Below are 18,465 nucleotides of genomic sequence, written 5' to 3'. Positions count from 1 at the left end.
CTCTGCCCCACGTCCCTTGTGGCCAGTTGGGCATGTGTGTGGGTGGGGCGGAGGAGCAGCTTTTGCCCTTTCGTCACAGTCTTACCTGTTTATTTTGCCCTCTAAAGTGCCACGATGCTACAATTCCATGGGGCTGCCCAAAGAATTGTCTGGAGGTTCAGAACAGACAGAAGGAAGGGAATAATCAGCTTAGAGAATGTTTTGCCAGCAGATGTGGTGATGTTCAGCTTAGAGAAGAGACAGGCGATGTGGTGCACATAGGGAAAAGCAACCTTGTCCAGGGCACCTTCCTTGGTGCTCACGGAGACAAACTCCTTTCGCAGTTTTTATTTTCATTTCCCGCTACCCACAGCTGGGATTGCGAGAAAGCCAAGTGGGAGCCTCCAGGCGGGGCTTAATTTCCCATGGTTTCCCTCCGAGCATTTTACTTTCCCTTTGTGTTTCAACACAACCGTTTCATGTGCCCAGGGTATTTCCCCAAAAGTCCTTATGTGCAGAAGGCTGCTAACCTCTGGCTTAGAGGGCTTTTGTTTGGCTGAAAAATGGGATATCAACGCATTAAATGAATGCAACGAATAAATCAATCAAAGGAGAAGAGATCTGTCTAAGGGCCCCAGTCATGATGAGCTACAAGGAGCGGAGGTGTGAAGGTGCGGCGTCTCTGCGCATTAGCTTCTTGGCGGTCACAGCAATGGGGGTGGCATTGCCACCGGACCCAGATGGAGGCCCCCCATGGAGGTATCCGGGAGGACACTCTGGGGAGCTAGTCTAGGTGCTGGGCGAGACATCCCTTTGCTGCCCTGAGCAAGTTCCCTGCAGGTGCTTGCAAACTCCCAGGTGGCAGCGGGGAGGGAGGGTTTGGTCAGGATTCATGAGCCTGTGCATCTTGCTCTCCGCGCTGGGCTAGAATCAGCCAATGTATGTGCAGCATCAACAGTGACTCCAGACATGACCCTCTGGAAGCCTGGCCTGAGAGCAAGAGCCACTGCCGTTGCACAAGCATGGGCTTACACAAGCCACATCTCAATAGCACAAGCGCATGGAGATCAAAGAGGCACAAGCACGGTCCGTGCTATCTGACAGCCGTGCTGCATCGCTCTGCCTTGATTCCTTTTCTCGCTGCAACACGAGACGTGACCCAACACCGGGAAACAGCTTTTGCTGCTGCCTGCAGCCAGAGCGGCTGCTGCTTCACTCAGAGCCATACCTTGGCTCAGCCCTTTCGCTGCCGCGCTTCTGCCTCTGGATTTCCCGCACAGGCCAGGGGGCTGTGATGGCAGAAGCTGCGCCAGGCCTAACAGAGCTGCGCCAGCGCAACTCTTAAGCGGGTCCGGCAGTGCTGTCGGGGCCTGGCCTCCCTGTCCAGCAACCTGTTCCCTCTGGGCCACTGAAGGTCTGTGTCAGAATGCCCAGGCCACTCCACTGGCCCACCAGGGTGTCTCGTGACGACCGTTCCAAGATGCCCCTGAGACGGAAAAGGGAGCTGCCCTCTGTGCATTTATGGAAGGCCACACAGAGGATGGTGCACGGCCCAAAGGACCGGCAAGGGCGAGGAGCGTGGCCGCCTCCGGAAACTCCTGCACGAGGGGGCCGAAGCGGGCATGCTGGCAGAGGGGAAGGTCCCAGCCTTACCTCCCTGAGGCAGGTATAAATGGGGCAGACGAGGACTCGGAAGGGCTCCCCCGTGCTGCTTCGCATGGTGCTGAACACTTCGCAGAGGAAGGTGATGAAGCCGAGCCAGCGCTCCGCGTCGCTCTGCTGTAGCTCCTCCCGCACGGTGAAGTCTTTCTGCAAGAAAGGGGGACAGGCCTCAGATGGAGAGACGTGCGCACGCCGGGCTGTTGCTGGGGAAGCGACCGAGGGGAGAACCCCGAGGGAGCCGGCCGGCAGGGGAGGCCTGCGGGATCCGCAGCGGCAAGGCGCTTCCCCACTAATTCTATGGCAACCAAGGGGACCTCAGGGCCAGAATGCTAATCAGGGCACTTTCTGCAGTGGGCCACTCAAAGCTGGAGGGTACCTCTGAGCCTGCAAGGCATGGTCTGAGCTGTTCAGGATAGCCTCATGGATGCAGTGCTGTGATTCAGACAACCCACTGAAGCAGCTGTGCTGAACCAAAGGGGGCAGAAAAGCCACATGCTCAGTTCATTTCAATGGGCTGATGGAGATTTCTATCCCGACCCAGCTCAGGAGCTGTTGCTAGAAAACAACGCTTCGAGACAAAATTAGGCGAGGAGGGGATCTGTGCAAAACCCATCCAAATCCAGCAAGCTTCCGGTCCAGAGACAGTATTTTCTTGCTATTATTTTCATTAGAAAACTTGCTTAAAAGCTGACTGTGCTGACATTATAAATTTAAAGAATGGCTGAAGTGCTGATTAATTCCTGGAAATGATTTAATTTAATTCAGGGAAATAACCATGTATATCTCTTCATTACAAACTGCTGGGCCTCTGGTGATGCCTGCTGTTTGCTCTTTGTACGCACTTCTTTGATGGTGAATCCGACGCGTCATGCAAGCATAAATGCCAAAATATAGATTGTGACCCTTCGGAACCTCAATATTTGGGTGTTGTTATAGTGAAAGGAATACACCACTGAGCAACTCCCAGGACTAAAGCTTTCAGCGTGAAAGACCCTCTGCTCAGATGAGTCAGTGTTGGGTTTTGCTTTCTTAGCGGGGGTGCAGAACTAAACCGGGGTGTGGAGGCAGGTGCCCCCCAGCCCTCTACAGGCTGCATGGCCCCAGCTCAGCCCCCTGCAGACCAAGTGGTGTCTGGGTGTGCAAGGGACACTCTGCCGTTCTCTCTGACTGCAGCTGGAGGTTAACACGGGGATTCCTCCAGGGACTGGGACTGAAAGGCCACCCTCCCATGCTTTCTAGTTGTGAAGAAAATTGGCAAACAGGGCATCCTCTTGGTGCCTTCCCGGCCCATTCATGCCTTCTATTGCTGGAAAGAAGCAGGCAACCACTCAAAGAGGCATTTTGGTGGTGGCACATGGTTTACGGGCATTTTTCTCAAGCGGTTTGCCATCTTTTGGACCACAGGGCAATTTCCTCCGTTTTCTCCCAGCTTCTGAGGGTTGGGGAGTGTCATTGTTTCCTTCTCTTCCCCTCTTTATTTATTCCGTGCCTGTCCCCTCTTTCCCCTACAAGAAACCTAAGCTGACTTTCCCAGTTCTCCCCATCACTCCGTGGCCAGCCCAAATCCCCCAGTGTGTTTCATGCCTTCTTGCTGGAGTCCTGTCTCTCCTCGCTGGGATTTCCTCTTTCCTGGCCGCACTGCTTGGGATTCGGCCTGTTTTAGCGCCCAGAGTCTCTGCTTTCCAGCCCCTGCATCTCCCCCTCCGCATTTCTTTTCCACTCACTTCCCCTTCAGGTTCTGACAGTCTGAGGCTCTGCACGGACACGGGGAGCATCGCCCTCCCCACTTGCCAGTGGATTCTTTCAACTGGACACGGAACCTGTGGCTGTCCACGTACCAAATGTGTGCTCTGCCCCGAAGTTAAGAACCTCTCCAGAGACGTGGACTTGCCTTTGGTTGCAAGACCTTCTAACACCCAAAGCAGAAACCACGCCCTACACAAGCAGTTCCCAAACGCAAGTCCCCAGATGTCGTGGGACCACAACTCCCATCCTCCGCACTAGCATGCCATATCATGAGGACTGATGGAAGCTGCAGCCCAACAATACCTGGCAGCCAAGGGTGGGAAGCGCTGCCCTTACGTAGAAATCCAGAGAAAGGTGGATTAGCCCCACATCGCTGCTTGGCATTAAGCATGAATCTGGAGTCTCAAAAACAGAAGTTCCCGAGCTGCACTCTGACCCTGTGCATGTTTACATACAAGAACAGGATGCGCATCAGTGGCTGTCAGGTTTTGGGACTCTGGATTCCTCTTTACCTTGAAGCTGTTCTCTTCTGAGACTTCCCTGAAGCTCTCTCCGAAAAGGACTGCAGTGGGGACCTATGTCCTGGTAACCTCCTGACTGGACTACTGTAATGCACTCTACATGGGGCTGCCCTTGAAGACAGTTCGGATACTTCAACTGGTTCAGAATAGAGCTGCCAGGTTGTTAAGAGGGACTGGCAGGTATGAACACAGAACGCTGGTCCTTTTCCACCTACACTGGCTACCAGTTGAAGCTCAGGCCCAATTTAAGGTGCTGGTGATGACCTATAAAGCCCTAAATGGCTTAGGGCCTGGTTACCTGAAGGAGCGCCTCCTTCCATAAGTGCCTGCCCACCCCTTAAGTTCTGGGGCAGAGGCCCTTCTCCAGGTGCCCTCCCTGAAGGAGATTAGGAAGGTGACTACCCAGAGCAGGGTCTTCTCTGCATTGGCACCCTGATTGTGGAATTCGCTCCCCAGAGAGGTTCACCTGGCGCCGTCCCTTTATTCTATTCGGCACCAGGCTAAAACCTTTTATGTTCCCAATGTTTTAAGATCGGATTGTTTTAATTGGGGTTTTATTGTCAGTTGAAATTTTAGGATGCTGTGTTTTATTTTACATTGTGTACTGTTAAACTGTCCTGAGACTTCGGTAAGGGACGGTCTAGAAAATTTTTAAATGAATAGGAAATAAAAAGCTCTGATGGGGAGCCCACTGGAGAAGGGATAACTAGACCTCGAGAGGGTTGCTTTGATGACATCCAGAGGAAAGAGCAGTGTCTAAACAAAAACGACGGGGCAGGACCCAGGCAAAGCCTGTCCCTCTTGCCTATTTTGGATTTGCTCCGAGAAATGGACGCGGTCAATAAACGAATACGGGGAGAGCATAATGCAGCCTGCTCTAATTCCATCCCGCTCGGATGGCAAAGATCTGCCCATGTTTTTTGACTCCCCTATGGGACTTGGAAACGGTTAGCCTAAGCTGGATCGGGCCCTTGATGTGGCATTTTTAAAACCCTCTCTCAGAAGTTAAGCCTTTGTGTCATAAATTTCTAGAAACCTAACCTTAAAAAAGCCCAAAGGCAGGCGCAAGCAGGCTTTTCATCTTAACTAACAAATTCCGGGTGATTTTATGTTTTGACTACAGCCAGAGCAAAGGGTTTGCTGCCAGCTCAGAGGCTTCAAATAGAAAATACATCTCTCCTTCTCTATCAAGGGTCGTGGGGCTCCCGCCGGCAGTAACTAGTTCAGGCTGGGTGTGCTAGAAATTGCTGTGAGGCTGGCCAGATAACTCTGGAGAATGTGCATGAGAGCACACCAGAGCGCCTGGCCTGCTCGCCTGTAAGCTCTCTCTCATGCCTACAGATCCCTTCAAAGAAAAGGCTCCTAATCATACAGTTAGGACCCCATTTATCTCAATGGCTGAGGAACGTTAGGAGAGATAATGAGCTTTAGAGCCGAGCTTCAGAAAGCCTTGCGTTGTATCCCCCTTTCTGTTCTGCTCCAAGGTTTGCTCTGCTCCGATGGGACCCCAGTGTGGAATTCCCAGGCAGCACAAGCACCAAAGTAAGCAAACTCTGCACAAGAAATTGCAAATGAGAAGCACTTGATTACTTCCTTAATGTATGCTTCTTCTACCATTGTTGATTTCAAAGACCCTGGAATCTTGCAGGAAGGAATTGCATGTCTGAGGATAAAAGAGGGAGGAGGACATGACATGCCTGGAATTTGGAGACCAGATTCAGGGAATTGGTGTGATTGCAGGAAAAGTGCAGGAAACATCAACACTGCCAGAGGAATAAAGTGGCTTGGTAGGCTGTGAGTCCTCACCTCCGGACTATCCAAAGACAGAAACACAGAAACAGAAACAGAGCAAGTCAGAAGGGGCCTCCCGGGCCATCTAGTCTGACCTCCAGCACCAGCCGGCTCTGCTCACGACATGCCCACCATGTGCACGTCCAGTAAGACCTGAGTGGTCCCTCTGTTTGTTTAGTCAAACATTGCCCAGCTGTTGTCCAGCTTTTGTCTGACAACCATGAGGACTAGACACCTATTTTATACAGAGAACAGATCCATCTGCAGAAGAAAGCTTAAATCCACACAATCCCATTTTCTGCTTCTAGCTACCAGGAATACTTTTCAAAATGGCTCTGAATTTGAAGGCATCCTATGGAGGGAAGAAAAAGTGCGGAAGCATAGGATGCTTCCACGCTTCTCCCACCCTGCAAAACACACGGCTCTTTCCAGCCTCTCAATGTTAAGAGGCTGAGGTGCTACTTGTACCAGGATACTAAGCATGCAGGCAGCTCCTGTCTCCTTGCCTCTCCACCCAGAAAACTGCATCTCCAAGGCTGCTCTCGCATCCTTACGAGTCAGAGACCACAAGTTTCTTTCTGCGCTGGCTGAGATTGTGGGGCAGGGGGTGCTCCGAGTTTCAAGTCCCAGCTCCGACCTTGGAGTGAGCTTTCAAGATCGGAACTGGGCCACAAATAATACTAAACTCGGTCATGTGGCCACAGGGTTCCATCCTGGGCCTTTAAGAAAGCGTGTGCATGTGTGGAAGATCTCTCTTCAACACCGGTGTAATTCTTTTCAGTCTCAGCCATTGTTCCTTGCATGGAATGATTTCGCTGCATGATTTCAAAGAGTGTTTCCCCCAAATAAAAGCAGAACAGATTTCCAGCCTCTTGCTGATCTGCAGCTAAGAGCAGCCTTCGGTTCCACAATAGGAAGCATCCCTTTTCTCTCAGAAGGCCAATTCTTTTCTTAGCTATAAGCCAGGTGGCAAACAGTTGTTCAAGCAATCCCAAAAGATGCATCCAATTTGGGGTTTGCCCCTTTCAGGCTTTGGCCATCATGGAATGTGGGAAAAGCAGGGATCTGATGAGTCTGTGCACTTCTCTGAGACAGAGCAGACACTCTGGACTTCTCCTCCTCCCCTGTGTAGATATGTAAGAATGTAAGATCTTACATACTTATGTTCTTAAGGGTGTCATTACAGGTTAGGGGACGAGTGGCTGGAAAGCAGCACTTGTGAAAGGGACCTTGGGGTGCTGGTTGACTGCAGGGTAAACAAGAGTCAGCAGTGTGATGCTTTGGTCAAGAGGGCGAACGCCACCCTTGGTTGCATAGCCAGAAGTGTGGCTTCTAGATTGAGAGAGGTAGTGCTATCACTCTATACAACTCAGGTGCGCCCGCAACTGGAGTACTGTTTTCAGTTCTGGGTTCCACATTATAGCCAGGTGAGAGTCAGTGCAGCGAAGGGCCACAAGGATGGTGGCCGGATTGCAGGGAAAGCTGTATGAGGCGAGACTGAGGGAGGTGGGTCTTTTCAGCCTTGAGAGGAAGAGACTCAGAGGGGACCTGTTAGCAACGTACAGGTGTGAGGAGGTGTCACACAGAGGTGGGTAGAGACCTGTCCTCCCCTGCAGAGGAATGCAGAACACACTCCAATGGAGCCAAGCTCAGGGAGCCAAGGTTCTATTTAGATGCCAGGAAGTCCTTCCTGACAGTTAGGACCCCGAGGGTATGGAATGGGTTTCCACGGGAGCTGGTTGAAGTCCCATCAGTGAGGCTGTTCAAGGATAGGCTAGCTTACAAGGATAGGCTAGAATGTCATGAGTGGAGCCAGCTGGAGCCAGGGGTCAGACTAGATGGCCTGGGAGGCCCCTTCTGACTCGTTCTGTTTCTCTGTGTCTAAGACAAGCCCTGCTGGATTAGACCAAGGGTCCATCGAGTGCAGCACTCAGTACCCACAGGGCCAAACCAGCTGCCCACAGGCTCCCTCAGGCGGGGTGGGTGCAAGGCCTCCTCCTGGCCAGCCCCTCAGCGACTGCTCTGCACCGTCACAGCCTCAGAGGATGGAGCTGGCACTCGGCCAGCGAGACCAGTAGCCATGGGTGGCCTCCTCCTCCGCATGAAGGACCAGTGCGTTAGTCTGCGCCCACGTGCTTCAGTCCCCAGACTTCTCCTCTCACAGTGTCAGGGAACCTTTTGCAGCTCGAAGGCCAAACTGCAAAATGGAAAAGGTCCTGGGGATCTCCCTCCACCCATAGGAGAGGCTAAATGTGAAGAAAACGGAGCCAAATCGTTTAGCAGCGTGTCTAAATAGCATCTCCAAAACCACCCTTCGCGTTCCGGCTCCCTCATTTTTCCTCCTGCTCCCAGAAGGCAAGCCTGGGCCGGGTCCTATTTGTTTTCCCTGCCACAAGGGAACTGTACATCTGCACTGACACTGTTCATGCGGATTTGAAGCAGGGCCACTCAGCCCAATTGTTGGACGGTCTGCCACCCTAGGCCCACTACCAGGATTTTTCTACTTACCTGCCCCCCCCCCAAAAAATTGCAGGGACCCTTTTCCTTAATGGTATTGACTTCATTGCAGTGCAGAGAGAATGAGAGAGAGAGAGAGCGAAGTCTCACAACACACACACCTGCAGAACGTGGTTTGACTGGTCAAAACCAGCCCTTTGAATGTTGTGTTTCAATTACAGCTGCAGATCCTAAAGCATCCGCATTACTTTGCCCTGCTCTCTATCCCTGCCCTATTCACCTCACCTTGACTGCATGCCCCCTGGGCATGGACAGAGTTTGCACAGGGCCCTGTCTAGCACCTGGCACCTTGCTCTTTTTGCAAGATTAAAACAGCCTCTTAAGAATTGTGTGCACAGCTTTGGAATGAGGGGTGCAGTTAAGAAAAAGTGGCAAACTTTTATTGCCACAGCTGCTTCTGAAGAAAGCAGTGGGCATGGCTTGCTTATGCTCTCAGAGGCCGCATTTTGCATTCACAGAGCCCCTGGACAGCGCTCGGTGTGCTTCACACAACAGCCCTGCCAGGCAGGCCACTATCAGCACCACCACACCAGCAGAGTGTGACTGGATCAGAGTGAAGGAAGGTTCTGATAACGGCCAGCCAAAGGCTTCCTATGAAACAGTCGCTGTTGTGAAAGGTGCTCTCACAGCGCCCAAAGTACAAAGGCTTCACTTTCCCCATGAGAGTCAATGGCTTCTCTTAGCTTACGCGGGAGGAAAACAAACAGGTGTTGCTGGGAATGGGGTGGGGGCTGAATCACCTCCAACTGCCCCCACCCGATGAAAATCTAGCCACTGGGAACTGAGCCCATTCCTCTCCACATAGTCCCATCTCGGCGTTCTGTTTCGCCGTCACGCTAGACTGTGACAGAATGCTGGAAACTGGATTTTATATATAGACAGACAGATATAGGTGCCGATCACCCGAAATCCGTGCATGACGTGGCGCCTCGTGTGCCGAAATTCGTTCACGGTTCGTATTACCGTGGTTGATTTCTGCAGATTCTCCATGGCCCCAGCGTAATGCAAAACGCAGCTTTAGCTTCACTTTGCTTCCACTTTAGAAGCCCAGTGGAGGCCACTGAAACCCTCCGAACGCCTTGAAGACACGTTTGCATTGTGGTCTGAAAAGCAGGGCTGCTGCCAGAGGTAATGGAGCCGTGTTCAGAGGCTTTAGGTGGAGGGGGGGAAGGAGATGGTCTCTGGATGCCCCCGCAGGAGGGCTTTGAGGTTTCCTGGACTGCAACCCAATGCTTAATACTCGGTCTTGCATGCCCCTGGTAATGTGGTCATTACGCTGCCCAAACAGGTTTGGGACAAACTGTGAGTTTGCAGCAGTGTGCCACACAAAGACTCGGGGAAGCCAACGCTGTTCACATACGCATACGACCTCTCCCCGCGGAAGAAAACTTGGGCTCCCCACCCACGTGAGGCAGGGGAAAAGATGAGCCCTTGCACAGCACTGGGATGGGATTTTCCCTGCTGGCCTGCTTTGCCGGGGGGGCAGATAAAATTGTCCCTCCCCTGCACAGGGTGGACTGGAGAAGGGGAAACGGCATGATTTAACGCTCTTTTGGAGATATGTATTATGCAGAAGCTGCAGCTACAGCTCCTGTTTTCACGTTAAGTAATTACAGGTGTATGAGGGAGAGAAGCATACCAGGAACAGAGAGCAGTGTTCTTTTTTCCCTTCCTGGTATGACTGGAACAAAACTCCAGGTGCACATGCCTGCTCCTGCTAGCACGCTCCGAGAAAACGTTCCCACTGGCACCCTGCTGAAGCCCACCGGGTGATGACTTCGCCTAATCTACCTCCCAGGGTTGTTGTGAGAGCAGAAATGGGAGCAGGCGCAACTCGTGTGTGCTGCCCAGAGCTCCCTGGAGACAAAAAGATGTCGCACACAAGACATACTGGGAAATTCTCCTGCGGAGGTCTTCCGTCCTTGCACCACTCAGGCCGATTCCAGTGGGTCTTCCTGGGAGGAAGCCCAAGGGCCAACGGTCATCCATACAGGTGGGTTGGGATGCTGCTAAGGATTTTTCCACCTCAGGCACCAAAATGTCTGGCACAAACCAAGAACTGGGGCACTAACCCAGGATGAAATGCAGAACGCACTACCTGCCCCTGGAATGTTTAGATATTCCGTAACGAAGAATGAATGAAAAGCTGGGGAAGGCCCTAATGGCTGCAGACATACTATAAACATCTGTTTCCTTTTCTTTTTTAATTGGAGGGCCCATATAATCTTTCACATACATCTGTTCTGTGCCTGAACTCTTAGGAGCAAACGACGCCTTCTATTCCATTTTCTTATTTCCTTTTAAGCTTCTCTCTTTCTCTCTCTCTCTCTCTCGCACGCGTGCACACACACACACGGCACATCTTTGTCATAAGGGCTGAAGGGTTGAGAATTCCAGTGTCAGCAAAACACGAGAGAGACGGAGCATGGGAGAGCCAGAATGAGTGCCTGTGCATGCAGCCAGATGTGCCAGCATTTCCCTCTGGAACCTTTGTGGCAGCGACACGGTCTTTCAAAGAGGCATCACCCGGATGGGACATGTGCACCCCTAGCTGGGCTACCCACATCCATCTGCCCCAGCCCTGCTTACACAGCATGCCTGGAAAAGTGAGGGGGATGGCTGCCGCTTGTGCCATTCAGGGGCATCCTTCCCACCACTGCCCCATGCTTCCAGCAGCTTTACTGGATCCCAGTTATCCTGAAACCACATTATCCCGTCCCCCTCCCACATTCTGCCACTTTCTGTCAAGCTGCCCCTTCCCAGCAGAACGTGACACTCTTCGAGGTGCAGGGGGTGCACTGTGACTAATATTTAACATTGATGTAGTTCTTTTTCTGAGTGCTAAGAAGGTGCCATGTGACCCGTATCTCAGGAATCTGTACAACAATCTTGCAAAGAAGGCCAGGGTTAGCCCTGCTGCTCAGCTCCCTCATAAAGGCAGGGGGCGGAGGTGCAGGCAGGGTCTATCTCACAGGGCTGAGAGCTCTGGATGGAGCGGAAAACTGGACTGGGAAGCGTCCAGTCCTGCTTCGCATCATCGCCTATTTCACAATGTGAGCAGCATTCAGACGGGATGCCACAGATGTGCACCCAGCCGACACGGCACCCACTTCATCATCCCAATGGCCCTATAAGGCAGGTGAGGCTGTTGGCAACCTATCCAAGCCGAAGCCAGTTTTATTTTAGGCCGCTGGAAGCTCTATTTGGCACACTAGACTTTGGGAACTGCATTCTAAGTGGAAGGTGGACCTGCCTCTGGACAAAAGCAGAAAGCTAGTTGGACAGGCTGGTCTTCAATCATTTCTTTCGGCCCTGTGGAGATGCAGGACATCACTCCGGGATGGTACAACATGTGCGGGTTTCTGAACATGGACTGGGGGATCTGACGCACCGGTGCAAAGTCTCCGTTCCCCAAGGATGAGTCTCACATGGTTGGCCACTGGAAAGGGTCTTCCTGCTTCCACCTGGATGCCCATGACACACCAGACTGATCCGGCCCTCTCTGCTGCTTTCTGCACAACAACAACGCTCCCTCAATGCCAGCACCCAAATGTACCATTTCACATGCCGCTTTTATCATGCCAGAAGTGATCCAGAGCTGGGTTGAGCACCACTGTTTATCCTGACATGGGGCACAGCTGCATGGCAGGCACAAAGCCGCTTAAAAGTCATCCTCTTTGTGCAACAAGCCCTGGAAACTGTGGGTGTGCATGTGTGAGCACAGGCAGACTCATGCGTATCATGTCAGGCTATGTAAGGTAGGATAGGGAATTCTGACCAGGGCTGGTGCCAAGGGTAGGCATATCTGGGCACCTGCCAAGGGTCCATTCACAGCCGGGGGCCTCTGCAAGAGCCCCTGGAGCTGTTCCTCCTTTCCCTGCCGCAACCTGCTCACTTGCCTACCTCTCGCTCTGGCCCAAACTGCAGACACCCTGGCCTGCTTGCTGCCAGGCTGCTGAGTAAGCGAGAAGCAAAAGGGGGGCGGGGGAGGGGGAGGAGGAGGAGGAGGAATGGCAACTGGTCCTAACAGGTGGAAAAGGGGAGGGCATCTACTGAGGGGGCCTTGCTTGAAGGTCCACCAAAGAATCAGCTCAAGCTCTGACGGACAACTCTCCGCACCTTGCCGAACTCGAAGACTCTTTGGGGAAAGCGCCACAGCCAAGCCGGCACGAGACTGATGCGCACTGGCAATGCGGGCAGCCCCTGGGCTCCCAGTCCTGCTCCTCCCACATCTCACGTGTCAAGGCACAGAGCAGAGCTCCCTTTCCACGCTCGCTCTGAGCTCTCCCTGCACATCTGCTCTCCTTCCGTGCGTGTTCCGAGGGCCCAGGTCCCCAGCCTGTGGGGCCCAGGCCCTCCCTTCCTTCCCTGGAGTACACCAGGGTTCCCCATATCCGTGTTATCAGTGACTCAGTGGTGGAGCGCATGGCTCACGCCAGCCCTCCTTAACCTGGTGCCATGCCGGGGCCCTCGATCAGCTCCGAACCCCACGTCCACTGGCCATGCTGGCTGAGAGGACGGGAGCCGCCGTCCAGCACAACTGGGAGCCATCAGCTGGGAAAAGGCTGTCAGTGGAAAGGGTCAGGGGAAGGGCTTCACCCAAGACCCTGCCGAGCCACCGCCAGTCGGAGCGGAGACGACCAGGCTCATGCTGAGTCAGAACGGGGCAGCGGCGGTGATGACTCAGAAGAGCGTTGCTGCGCAGAGGCCTCTGTCAAGGAACCAGCGCCACTGCGGGCGGGTGGGACATGAAAGCAGCTGGCAGCGGTGCCTTCCGTAAGATGACGATGAATTGAAAAGGAAAGAAAGGTGCATGCACTAGACAAGATCCTGCGACCGCAGCATTACTGAGCCTCAACTAGTATTGTTTCTTTCTCTATATTTTGCATTTACAGTATTTGCATACTGTTCCGTATCTAAGAAGTTTCCAGAGTGGTGAAAAACTGCGCTGCCTGTATGTTTGCATCTAAAGGCAGCGGATCACCCATCGTAAGGGAAGGAGAGGAGAGTGCGTGCGTGTGTAAAATGACGCGAGGGTGTCCGTGTCATATGCATGCGAGTAGGCAGGGGACATCAATTACAGCTGGAGTTTGCCAACCATCCACATTCTTTATTTAAGCTTCACACTTGCAGGGCGTCCACTTTATAAGGCCGAGGTGCCGAGGAGTCTATGGGGAGCAGCCAAGTTTGGAAAAAGAGAGGCAAAGAATCTAAAACTGTAGCGGCATGGCGGAGAGAGGCAGCGAGAGCAGGATTAGGGGTCATTCACATGTACAGATCAGCGTCTTTCTCTTCCAATACCTTCTTACGAACTTATGGCAGTTCATAATCAGGACCGTTTATAAAAATGGTCACCTGTAGAAGTGAAGCTCCTCCAGGTGCAATGCACCCCTGCCTTGTCCAGGGCTGGTGCAAAGTCTCGGAAGCTATGCCTCAACTCAGCCTAGATGAGTCTCAGGGAAGCATCCAAAGATGCTGTGGAACAGCGACTGGAAGAAGGTGGATCTCCAGATGTCAAAAGCCCCTGCTACAGCATGGTCAATGGGTAGCAACGCTGGGCACTGGAGTGGAGTTTGTGCCTGGGCCTGCCAGAGAAAATGTGATTCTGAATCAAAGTTTGCCCAATGTGTCTGAGCCTGCTGTTTTCTTTTACAATCCACTTTGAAGGAGCAAATCTTCCAACCGATGCTCCTTAGCTGAAAATCAGCACGTGGCTATAAGCCCCCTGCCCTGCTCTCAAGCCGCGATGAATGTGTACGCGCCCATCCCCACGAGTGCGTCTGGGCATGGATTTCCACCCCTCACAGTTTTGCTGAAGACACTGCTCTTCCTTGCTTGTTGTACCGTTTGCTCATGAAAAGTTCATCTTGCACGGATTCAAAAGCCAAGAGGGTCTTTCTTCCCCCCATTTTTTGGCTTAAGACACGACATCACGATGCCTTAGTGTTCACGGGGGTAATCCTGACTGCATGCATACCAAAGCTTCGATAATCTGTCCCTCCACCCACTCAAGAGATGCGACATCCTTCCCGAAACACTTTGAACTAGCGAACAGAGAGGTTGGAGTAAAATCTGGGTGCTCACAGTCAGGCCTGTGCTCTGCCATCAGCAACACCACAACTTTTGGGGATATCATTTGAGAAGAGGGTTAGCAGGCCGCGATTTGCTGAAGCCCAAAGCTTGCCTCCTTAGGTATGTGTAGCACTAATGTACCAGTTAGTTCATCTTAAGGCCATTTGTGGGGAAGATAATTTCTTCTACCTTGTAATACCGCGTGTGTGTTTAATGAGCCAAGACCATCCCCTTTTCTTCTGAAAAGGAAGTTACATGCTTCGCATGTGCAGCTACTAGTTAAGCCTAAACGGAAGTAGGAATAATCATGCTGTGTCTTGAGCCTATGAGCCACGTAATGGCTCAGATGCTCTTGAATCAACTGGTTTATATCCAGTCCTAAGTCTGCCCAATTCAATTACCACATCTTTTTGCAATTAAAAAATTTAAATTTTCTTATAGGACATTCCCTATCCTTCCCTTATAAATATGTGTCCTACACATATTATTCCATGCTATGTTGAATATTTAAGTTCTGTTATGATTGGTGCTGGCTGGAGAAATATCCAGAAGTTTTATTGTATTTTATTGCTGTGTACATTTTCACTGATGTCACTACTATGCACTTTGAGCATGGTTTTAGCATGGAAAAGCAGCAGACAAAGAAATCGATCATGCAAATCAGTGATATCAACATTCTCACACACACTTTTTCAGCTGAGACCTGCATAGCAAAACTGGGAGAAGACCAGAAAGAGAAGGATAGTGGTCCTCCAGTCTGGATTGTTGTTGTTGTTGTTAGTCGCGAAGTCATGTCCGACCCATCGCGACCCCATGGACAACATTCCTCCAGGCCCTCCTGTCCTCCACCATCCCCCGGAGGCCACCTAAGCTCACGCCGACTGCTTCAGTGACTCCATCCAGCCACCTCATCCTCTGCCGTCCCTTTATTCTTTTGCCATCAATTGTTCCCAGCATTAGGCTCTTCTCCAGGGAGTCCTTCCTTTTCATTAGCTGGCCAAAGTATTTGGATATCCAATCTGGATATCCCCCTGCAAAGTGCAACCTAAGCCGATTCATGTAAAAATGCAGACCAACAATTCCCAGCATCCCCATCCCTGAGGCATGTGCCAAAGCAGCCTCAAATATGAAAGATGAAGGCACAGGCTTTCACCGGCAATGTGCCTATTTCTTGCCAAACGCTCACGGAGGGGAGAAGTCCACATCCGGACAATATGGATTCAGACCAGCTTTCCACTGCCTGTGCTCTCAAGTGATCCTCTCCGCAGCCGTACATGCACAAAAGCAGGACGAAAGCACAAAACCAGAGATATTTGAAGCGGGTAGGGCTGGGAGAACAATTGCAGGCTCATTCTAAATTCTTTTGGTCATGAAATGACAGAGAGGAGAAAACACTGCCAGCAGGGGAGGAGGGCTGGGAATGCTGGGAACGGGTTGCCATTTGGCTAAGGAATTTAAACCAACAGAGTTTGCGCCTCTCTTCCCTCCATTCTTGCTGCCCCTCCTGATTGTGGTCCTTCGCCTCCCTGGTGGAATAACAGCCACATGAGCTCAAGTCCTTCCCCAGCAATTCCTACAGTGCGGGTCTCGCCTATTTATTGAAAGGGAAAAAGGTGGAATAGAAGAGGTGGGATAGTAAATAAACAAACAAACTTATATGTATTCATTTGGATTTTTAAAAACATCCCAGCTCTTCTGCAAAAGAAGCACAGAGCAACTTCTGATATTAAGAAAATAACTATCAATAAACAACCGTAAAAACATGTTATTCGGCTCAATCAATTAAAATACATCTGGAATGCCACTTTCTTGGTGGAAAGCAGGGAGACAAATAAAAAATCAGTACATGCAACAACCGCAACCACAACTTCACCTAAAAACACCAAATCCAACCAAGGCTAAATAATGAAAGAAGCCTTTCGGAGCACAGTGCTTAACTTCTCGCACCCTTCCTGTCGGACTTTCCCCCCTTCTGCCTAAACATGCATAGTATTGTGCTTAAAAATAGTCACAGAGGTAGCTCACAGCACCTCTCTGGAGAGGTGTTCCACAAATGTGGGGATGCCAAGAAATAGCCCTTTTTCAAGTCCTCATTTCATTTATGGTGTATGAGGGGGGAGGCATTTTCTGCCGATCGGAGAGCCCGAGTCTGATGGGAATGGGCGAGGTGCTATTCCCCCACCGCAACCACAGGAGACGACCTGCTCGGTTGGCAAAGGCAGGTGAGAAATCCCATCCTGCCGGCTCACACGGTCTGCCGATTTACGAACTCTGTGGCTACACGGATTCGGAGGGACTTTCGCTCACCAAGGGTGGCCATCGGCACAACATGTTAGCAGGCACTGCCTTCGCAACCGATTCCAGGGGGAAACTTAATTAGGCTGTGCTCTGCAGAATGCTTTGAATTATGTAAACCATCCTCATTACTTGGGTTAAAAAAGAAACCGCTGGTGTGGTTCAGATCTCGGTGTGTGCGCCAGAATGTGAAGCTGGATCAAATTATTGCCTGCATTACTATTATACGTACTTTCAAAAAAGCAAGGTTAGGAGAGGAAATGCTGGATGGCCATTAGCTGCAGTCATGCTCTTTAGCTGGGCCAGAGCAGCGACACATGCTGCGACGCACATGGCGTTCCTCTCTGATCTGCACAGCGCCGTGATTTTCACTTTATGAAAGAAGATTTAAGGAGCAGGACAGTTGCAAAGTGCGGCACAAGTTGAAGCAATCACTCCAAGTCGGCGGGAGAGGCTTGGAGTGCATTTGGCTTGTGTCACGGGTGGTGTGCACATCTGCGTGTGCACCCAAGCCCCGTTTGCACCGATTCCTTTCCGTGCATGGCCAAGCCCTGCAGCACAGACGCCACCTAGAGGCTGCACGGGTCCTTCGGGGTCTGAAAAAGACCCACATTCTCCAGGGGTGTAGCTAAGAGGTCCCTTGCGTTTTGAACATGCAAAAAGAAAGCAGCATGAATTCAAGTGGTGGCGCTAAGGGAAAAAGCGGGAAAGGGCAAGGCAAAGAAGGAACACTGAAGATGGATATAGAGAAATAACGTCCTCTTTCTGCTCCAGCAAGACCAACCACAAATTAATGCCTCAATGACCAGGTGTCCACTATCACAGTCCTTTCTTTGAAGGACCATCCAGTTCCAGTTGACCAAGGAAGAGCCATGAAGACAGTTCTCCGCCCATAGTCAGCACATGCAGTGTGGTGGCACCAGTCGCATAGCCATAGTTTTCCATGGGTGAGACGTACTACCGTTCTATTTGAACTGTAACAATTATTTATAAATTTGGATCTATACAACTCTGATAGCATGTGCAAATATTACAGAAATCGGTGGCCTCTTCTGTCCTCTTTTACGGCGATGCATTCTCAAGCTTGGATGGGAAATCTCTACATTCAAATCCTTCCCCCAGTGAGCTTTTAAACTCACTTTTTGGTGGCTTTGGAAAAGTTACTTTTCTCTGTTGAGTCAACCCCACAGGGTGGTTGTGTGGATGCAGTCCTGACTTTTTTTCAGAGAAAGTGTGAAATAATAATATCAGTGCAGCTAACTCAACAAACTGGCATTGTAAAGATGAACCAGTTTATTCTGGCTCCATCCATAAACTTCCATGGACGCTGTCCGCCATCAAACACAGGAAATGTAAAATAACTGAATTTTCTAGCAAAGCTAAGCCTTCCCCAGACAATCCATGGCTGTCACACATTTAGTTCTGCGTGTGCTTGCATGGACTCAGAATCTGCTTCTCCATTGTACATTTATATCTGGATCTAGTTGTAAAGGGGGAAGAGAATGGTTAAAGCTAGAATTAAATGACAAGAGAATCCAAAAAATATGGTGGGTGTTGATTCAATTCTCAGTCTGTATGCTTTGTATTTCATTGCTATTTAAATTTCCTGTTTTCCATTTCCACCCCCTACATTCATGTGTACTTCTAGCTAAGGATAATTCTGTTTCCATCCGATGAACTAGGCTCTCCTCGACAAAAGCTTGTGCCAGACAAAATGCGTTAAGGCTTTAAAGTGCTACAGGACTCCTTCTTGTTTTTAATACAAAATAAGCTGCCATGGTTACCTCTCAAGGGAGTAAAAGTACTGTGCCAGGTCCTTCTGCCTGCAGACCTGGAGAAACCCATCCTTGTGAAAGGTGAAAGCCAGTTCCACATCTCAGGA

General features: G+C 51.0%; 1 protein-coding gene across 4 annotated transcripts in view; it reads right to left on the bottom strand.

The window, feature by feature from the left end:
• Positions 1-18,465, bottom strand: part of CTIF (cap binding complex dependent translation initiation factor) — a 198,228-nt gene that overhangs the window by 15,876 nt on the left and 163,887 nt on the right. For all 4 annotated transcript variants that reach the window (XM_044431076.1, XM_044431072.1, XM_044431073.1 and 1 more), the window contains one exon: positions 1,633-1,788. In XM_044431076.1, the coding sequence (XP_044287011.1) occupies positions 1,633-1,788 (156 nt within the window). The remainder of the gene's footprint in view (positions 1-1,632; positions 1,789-18,465) is intronic.

The sequence above is a fragment of the Varanus komodoensis genome, unplaced genomic scaffold (genome assembly GCF_004798865.1).
Source record: "Varanus komodoensis strain SLA01 unplaced genomic scaffold, ASM479886v1 scaffold22, whole genome shotgun sequence".
NCBI lineage: Eukaryota > Metazoa > Chordata > Lepidosauria > Squamata > Varanidae > Varanus > Varanus komodoensis.
Note: the sequence above shows the minus strand (reverse complement) of the source record. Positions and strands in the feature narration are given on the sequence as shown.